We start from the raw sequence: 8,127 nt of genomic DNA, 5'->3' as shown, positions 1-8,127 counted from the left end.
TGGAGGAACTGGCTCTGACAGATAGGGGAACTCACATTAGTTTCTGTGTGTGTGTGTGTGTGTGTGTGTGTGTGTGTGTGTGTGTGTGTGTGTGTGTGTGTGTGTGTGTGTGTGTGTGAATGTGTGCACAAGAGGGAGGGGAGAGAGAGAGAGAGAGTCAGAGAGAGAGAGAGAGAACAGTGAAATGCAGTACCAGCAGAGGAAGGAGGAGGAGAGTTAAGAGAGAGATGGTGATGAGCAATCAACTGAGCACCATCAGTTCACTCCAGGAAGTGACAACTGCGGTTATTTGTAAGAGGCAAAAAAAAAAAGAGCCACACCTCGATGTCACTTTTTGTTTTCTGGAGCATCGCATGAACTTGGCAAAAGAATCCTGAAAAGAAAATAATTTTTCTATCTCCCTGCAAGATCTGTTGACCCAGGGTCTCCCACATCACGTATATCATCCTGATTTCTTCCTTTTCTTCTTTCTCGTCACCCCCTCTGTCATTTCTCAGGGTGGCAAGTGATTACACAGGGAGGTAGTGTTTGTGCTTGTGAATGTGCCTGTGCAGCTGGACAGGGAGACTCAAAGGCATCCTTGTTTTGACGCACCGAGAGGAAGAGGCGATCAAACAGGGGACATTAATGTCCCCGAGTCTGCAGAGGTGGCTTCTTTGCAGCAGGAAGCTGACTGGCTGGCAGGGAGAGTGGGTGATATGGCATTCAAAAGCAGGGGAGAGATGCACCGAGGCACAGGGCTCCTGCGGCCCCTGCATGCTAAGTCCCGGGAAAAAAAAAAAAAAATGCATCTGGATTTGCATTAGAAAGACGATCAGTGAGGGACTGGAACATGTGAATGATGAATTAAGAAACGAGCAATGTGGTAATCTAACTGTAATCTTAAGCAACAGCTCTTTGAAACAGGAAAAGTTGCAATCAATGTGTCCAGCTGGTAAATCTAAAGAAAAAAAATAGAAAAGATAATGAAATAAAGAGAATTAAAGAGTCTTAAACTCCACGATATGTTATTATTTACTTAATTAGATCATTAATTCAATAACATCATGAACTAAATTCAAATCGTTAATGCTGTTAACAGATTGCATTTTGCTATGACGCTTTTATCTCTTGTAAAACCGGAAGTTAATTAAATCACCGGTTTTGAAAAGAAACTGTAACAAAGGTTTTCTGTTGAATTACGGAGGAATCGGGCACTTTGATACGTGATTAACATACTTAATGTATCGTTAAGGAATCTGATTGTTTTATTATGTGAAAAGTTCATAAATCGTTTTCACCGTTAACCGCTAGCGAAGGAATTAGCATAAAGCTAGCGTTAGCGTCACAGTATTTTGGAGCCACCATGAATCTTTGTATCAGCCCTTTATATAATTTGATTTAAGTTATTATTTAAGGTTTAAGGAACCAGAATCACTTACTTTACAAGACAATGAATCCAGACTTACCTTTATTCAACCGGGATGAATTGAGAAAACACGTGCAAATATAAAAACACACACGTGCAAATTAATTAAACAACTTCCTCAGTTTGACGACACAGGAGCTGAAACAGGTCACAACACGTGCACAAACAGAAACAAGCTGCAAATAGTGTAAACAACAACGTAAATGTTTCCAGGGACCCAAAGAAGTGATGAACGTGTCTGTAGTTCTGTCTGTAACACTTTGTGAAGTTAACGACGTCTGCTTCTCGTCAGTGGTGATTAAAACGTCACAAAACAATGAACTACACTCAGGTTCATCACTTTTCTTTGGGGGGAAGTTGTTTTCTGCATTTCCACGTGTTTTTCCTGATTTGCATGTTTTTTTTCTTCACTTCCATCGCGTTGACATCTCCCGGCCTCCGTACACTTCTAATTCTTTTGCCACTTTTTGGAAATCAGAGGGTCACTGCCGCAACTTTCTCTGCAATGTCGCCATCTTCAGGCGCGGCGTCGCCACTGCAGCCGACAGGCAGCAGCGGGTCACTCGTGAGCCAGGACTCGAACTCCCAGAATCCCTGTCAGTGCTGCTTGTCAGCGGCTGTGATCACCTCCTCTTCCTCCTCCTCCTCCTTCCTCCTTCCTCACTCGCCGGCTGCTCGGAGTTGCTGTATCCGGGTGAGCAGCGTCACCTGCAGAGGGAGATGGATGCAGGATGGTGACGGACGCCAGATGGAGCCTGTGGAGGTAAGTAATGGTGGTGGAGGGTCGTCACCGTGTGTGTGTGTGGGTGTGTAGGTGTGTGTAGGTGTGTAGGTGTGTGTGTCCAGCTTCCCAGTCTGGTGCATCCCCGCCGAGTGATGTGGCCGGGAGGGGTGTGCCCTGCCCGGACACTCCTGCAGAGCCACCGGTGTCCTCCATGGATGCACCAGGAGTCAGGAGGAGAGAAGCTGCAGCTCTGTCATCAGCCACAATCTGATGCACTGGTTGTTATCCTGTGTGTGTGTGTGTGTGTGTGTCTCTGGACTGAAGGAGGAGAGGGGGTTCTGTTCAGGCTGGGATGGACTCCTCCTAATATCCAGGATGTTTTAGCAAATTCTGGAAAATTAGTATTATTCTCAAGGTGTGAGGATTAATTGAGTTTCTCATGCTCAAGGTGTCATCTTCAAATTGCTTCAGAGGTATTGAATTCAAAAGTATATTAACCGGAGAAAATTCAGCGTTACATGCAATCGTACTTTTGAGGAGCTGAAATCGATTAACAGTCATCGAGCAAAATATAAAAAAAACGATCAGTGAGAAAAACAGTTTTTTTCTGTTGATTCGTCATCTTTATATTTTAAAAATAATCATAATTGTCTTATAAGATAAGAGGAGACAAGATCAAATTTTATTCATCCCGGAGGAAATGATTGTGCCGGATCTTACTCCAAAGTTACAATAACAAAGAGATAAATACTAAAATGAGAATAGAAACAGAATCAGTGTAAATGACAAAGGAGTCAAACTAAGTATTGCACATTATATAGTTTAATACTTTACATGATAATAATGGAAGTAAAGATATTGTGTTATTGCACATACAGGACATGATAATGAAAGAGCGTTTATTGCACATCATGTTGAGCAGTAATATTGTTCATCATCATTTGTTGAAGTGGCTCAATGACCTTTTTTGGATCCATGTCCAGTCGTTAACACACATGACACAGACAACAGACGCAGCACAGACACATCCCGAGGCCGTTGGTCAGTGATATTTCTACAGTTAAGGGACAAGGTTGTTAAAAGTAACAGGGCGGTTAATTTATAACTGTCTCCAGTGCCACTAGGACCCTTGCTAACACTGAGGCATAAAACCAGAAATTTAATGGCAAAGTGTGAAGGTGCACAGAGTTAATTAAAAACCTGACATCATGTCTCCCCCAACCTCCCCCCCCCGCATTATTGATTGGAATGTGAGAAAAGATCTGGAGCGTCCACGGCACTGGATGTGCAAAGCTTCTCTCTGATCAAACAGATGTTCAGCTACTTCAGGATAAAGTTGTTAAGTTAAGATTATCTGATGAATTAGGGGAGAACACGAACTGGAACTTTCACAGCTGCTTGTTTTAGCTTAATTCAATCTTCTGCGTTCCTCAAACTTACAGAGTTAAATGGTTTGTCATGAAGAAATTCCTCTTCGGGCCCTGAATGGGTAACTCCACCTGCCCTGCCCTCACCTGCAGTGTAGGAGGAGTGGGGGTACCCGAGCCCATGGGCACCAAGCCCATTGGGTTTGTAACCGTCGACTTCGGGTGGAGTTCAGTCACGTTGGCTGGACTCTCTACTTGATTTCTTTACACTGCACATGCCGGTAATCGGTGAACACACGGGGCTCGGGTTCTTTTCCGGCTCCGGTACTTTTCTCTCGGACTCGGTTTGGTTTGGACAGAACATCGGGGCCCGAGCTGAAAGTCAAGTCGAAGCTCATTCCAGCCACTGAGCTACTGGAGGAATTTAACAATCAACAATTCTAATATTAACAAAACAGAAGGAGCCAAACATCATCTGGTTCCAAACGTTTTGCTGCTTTTCTCTGAAACATATTGTAAAATAAATCCTGTTATTAAACTGTTGATCCCACATCGTACTGTAAGAAGTCTGAGGACACAACGTAGGGATCTGACTTATTCTATCTTCACAGAGATTTCTATTTTACTGCTTTTGTCTTTCTGGTTTTAAAGTTGGAGAAGAAGATGCTGTCAGGTTATATAATAAATTTGTCAATAACAACCTAAATAACCGGCTGTGTTGTAAACTTAGTGCTTCCTCGGGAGTTGTTTTGTGGTGCGCAGCGTTTTGTGTGGATCATCCGTGTTGTGGTACATCCCGAGCAGCTGAGTGTCAGGTGACGTCTCAGTTTCCCACTGAGCTCGTTTGAGGTCAGAGCAGCGTTGATACACTTACACCCCTGATTCCAGAGGCTTTAAGGAAGAGTGCAGCTGACTTATTCACTTTGAGGTGTGATGGTGTGTGTGTGTGTGTGTGTGTTCTTACTGTACGCTCCTCAAAGACTACTCCTCACCCCCTCTTTCCTTTTATAGCCTCAGACATGAGGGAGGAAGGGAGGGAGGTGTGTGTGTGTGTTGGAAGGGGGGGACAGCTTGTGTGAAGGAGTGGCCCACTTCTACAAACATGGCGGCACAGTGGGATGGGGAGCGGTGTAAATGTGTAACAAGGTGCCTGCCCCTCCCTCCCTCCCTCCCTCCTTCACCCACCATCCCTCCCTCCCTCCCTCATCTGCGGTCGGGGGATGCGAGAGAGGAGCCCGGGTGAGCCTCACCTCCCGTCACTCTCTCTCACAGCAGCGTGAGAGCCACAGGACTCACGCTGTCCTCCAGCACACCCACACACACCAGCACTGAGAGCGAGAGACACTGAGAGAGAGAGGGAGAGAGAGGGGGTACAGAAACAAGAAAGGACGGGGGAGAGAGGGAGGGGACGTAGCAAAGGAGATTCATCCAAAAAAAAAACTAAAACGATCCAAATCCTGAAGAGAGAAAAACATAAAGGATTTTCTCTTTTTTCCTGAGGAGCTGCGAATAACCCTCAGCGAAGGATGGCAGAAGGGGGAGAGGGAGAGGAGGAGATCCAGTTCCTGCGAACGGTGAGTCCTGCTCACTTTCCTTTTCGGGAGGGCCAACCTGCACCGGCTGCTGGAGAGGACACTGAGAAAAGGAAATGAGATTATTGTTTTATTTCCTCATTAATTCTCTTGACCTACAACTTCGCTGCTGGTCCAGTTTCCCCCTGCTCTCCCTCCGTCTTCACTTCTGTCACATTCGCTCGTCTGGCATCGGATATTTCAGTCTAATCTGAAGTTGCAGTTTTCAGAGCCAAGATCCGCTTCTGTATATATAGTTGACTATTTTTGCAGGGTCCTGAATGCACCATGACCCGCTTATTAGTTGCTCGCCTCAAACTTGTTAATTGATTTCTTTAATCCTCGGGTCGTTAACCCACATCACACGGTCACATTTCCCTCTCTGCAGAATGCTCATCATCGTCTCGTCTAATCTCTTTCATATTACTTCCAGAATGTTCTGGGTGTAAGAATAGGTGGGTAACAGTGTATGTGTGCATATATGTGTGCGTGAGCGCAGATAGATAGACAGGGGCTGGTGCATCTGTTAGCATCGTTATCTATTTATATCTGAGGAAAGTAGAGCCTGTCAGTGTGGGGTGAGCAGGCAGAGCAACAAGCTACCCAGATCCTGCAGGGGACAGCTGGCCGAGGGCTGCACGTCTTCCTTGGAGAAGCCAGCACACAGTCCAAGTGCAGAGATGTCCACCTCACAGACTCCGAGTCAGCAGGAGACCCCGGCGTCGTCCTCAAGAAGCTGAGACCCTGAAATGAGAGAGAGAGAGAGAGAGAGAGAGAGAGAGCGAGAGAGAGAGGATTTCAGTACATGAGAAAATTACTAAATCTAATTTTATTATCCTTATTTAATCCACAATGTTTCAAAGGTCTCCACCAAGGTCCAACAGTCCCCGGATGAATCCACATATATAAATTCACTGGATCTGCACCAAATGTCAAACATCATATCAGCCCCCTTAGCATAGCTGAGTATTTCCATCGAGATGAATAAATTATTCTCTGAGAAATCAGTGAAAATGTAAAAATAACAACAACACTCTATCTTGCCATGTTAAAGAAAGTGAAAATATATTCCTGGATCCACCTCCTGATCCAAATCCGCACCAACATGTACCAGGTTCTTCTCTGACCCACAACACATCCTTCCACCAGGTTGAATCCTTCCAGTAGTTGTTGTGTAATCCTGCTGACTAGAAGACAAACTTTGTTAAACAAAAACATGAAAGAAATTCATTGGAAATCTGTTGGTTTTCGGTTTTAATTGACGATTATTTGAAAAGAAGTTGAAACATCCTCAAACAAGAATATCATCCCTGCTCATTTATCTCTGAGAGAAGCATCAAGCGATGGTTCACTTGTTGCTGCCATGTTTAATTGTCTGTGTATAGTTAAAGTTACAGTAGAAAGGATCCCAGACGGCTTAAAGCAGATTACATTGATGGACAGGATTCCTCTCAGGCTTGTGGTGTTCGCTCATAACGAGACAACAACAGACCAACACAGCTGCTGCTTCTATTACACAACCACAGACAACGTTTTCTTCTTCGTCTCCATGAGAAACTCGGAGGATAAACACTTTGAATGCCTTCACGGGGCTCGTCCTCCGGTTCAAGAGGCTGCGTGAGGCACCGACACTTCTAAAGGAGAAACGTTGCAGCTCTATGTGAATTATTAATATCGTGTACTTCAATGGGTTTATCTCTGACACCAACACTGTTGGGGTCAGCGGTTCAGTCCCCCACACAGGGCTAAAAGTGTAAGTGCTCGCGGTGCTGTAAGGCTCTTTGGATTAAAGCTTCCACCAAATTGTTTTTTCTCCTTTTAATTAGAGGCACGTGATGGAAGGCGTCATGTGACTCAGCTGTTTCTCTCAGCTGGGGGTTTCTCTGGCTCATATCAGAGGATGGAGGTGTGATACAGGAGTGAGTGCACAGCGGAGCTCTTACCTCACCTGGACCCACTGGGGGCAGCCGGCCCCAGTCGTGTATATCTACTGGTTGAAGCTTTTCACTGTTACATAACCTGTCCTGCAGGTTCAGAGCCTCACTTCACTGAGAAGCTTTCATCACATTATCTCACAACAAGTTAATACAGACTTTACAACACATTGAGCTTTTGAGTTTAGAAGAAATGCATTTTTCATCACATCACAGTTTAGGATGGCAAACATTGATGTTAGTTATCACTGGATTTGAACCAGCTGCAAAGTGCATGGAGGGAATCTTGTTGAAGATTTGTTTATAAGGAGTTTACTAGTGATTTCTAGAATAGCATCTTGTTGTGTTGCTTTTGTGTTGAGTTTAACTTAGGATCAACTTATATTCTTTGCTGTAGTAGAGCTCGACAATTCAAAATGACAGCTTAGTGCATTTTTCCTCAGGGGTGTTTGATACTAAAAGAGAAAAGTGAAGTGTTTTAAAACACGTCTACACATCAGTGATCATCTCCACATCACAAAAGGCTACACACAGATTACTCAGCAGCAGCAATGCCCTGCCAGGTTTCATTGTGTTACTCTTACACTGTGAGTCATACAACACAGTGATCACTGCGTGGCTGGAACAGTCGTACAGTACGGTCTGCACTCACTCGTGGGGTTTCAGCGATGCCTTGTGCTGTAACGTAACTAAGTGTTAGCCCTCCGTTGAACTACAGGTGACTAGTATTCAACCTCCTGCCTAATAAAAATACCCTGCAAGCACTTCAGCTCCCACGTTTGCTGTCAAGAGATTCGCTGAGCTTGCAATAGCCGGCGGTCTTTCCTTCTCTCTTCAGAAACAACACAAAGGTCTCTAGACACACAAGGTAACACACATTAGGTAACAGAGTCCACGCAATGATTTGGTTTTTTCGGTGAAGGTAACGGCCGTGTCACTGTTCCACGATGCCGCGCTCGCAGTGTGAATCACGTGGGCGTGTGGAGTTTGAAGGGGTATTTGAGTTCCAGTCTATAACAGCAGTTTCTTTTTTTAGTGTGCCACGATAAGTGTGCACACTCTGGAGGGAGAAACCAGAGGAGTCAGTGTCCTACTTGCCAGCATCCTTTGGGAGACTCGGTGT

At 44.9% G+C, this 8,127-nt stretch overlaps 1 protein-coding gene across 2 annotated transcripts in view; it reads left to right on the top strand.

Annotated features, from left to right (window-relative positions):
• The first annotated feature begins 4,749 nt into the window (after positions 1–4,749).
• Positions 4,750–8,127, top strand: part of ryr1b (ryanodine receptor 1b (skeletal)) — a 59,301-nt gene continuing 55,923 nt past the window's right edge. For both annotated transcript variants that reach the window (XM_035155151.2, XM_035155150.2), the window contains exon 1: positions 4,750–5,073. In XM_035155151.2, the coding sequence (XP_035011042.1) occupies positions 5,026–5,073 (48 nt within the window). In that variant the 5' untranslated portion in view covers positions 4,750–5,025. The remainder of the gene's footprint in view (positions 5,074–8,127) is intronic.

The sequence above is a fragment of the Hippoglossus stenolepis genome, chromosome 4 (genome assembly GCF_022539355.2).
Source record: "Hippoglossus stenolepis isolate QCI-W04-F060 chromosome 4, HSTE1.2, whole genome shotgun sequence".
In the NCBI taxonomy this organism is placed as follows: Eukaryota; Metazoa; Chordata; class Actinopteri; order Pleuronectiformes; family Pleuronectidae; genus Hippoglossus; species Hippoglossus stenolepis.
This window is presented reverse-complemented; position numbering and strand designations above follow the sequence as displayed.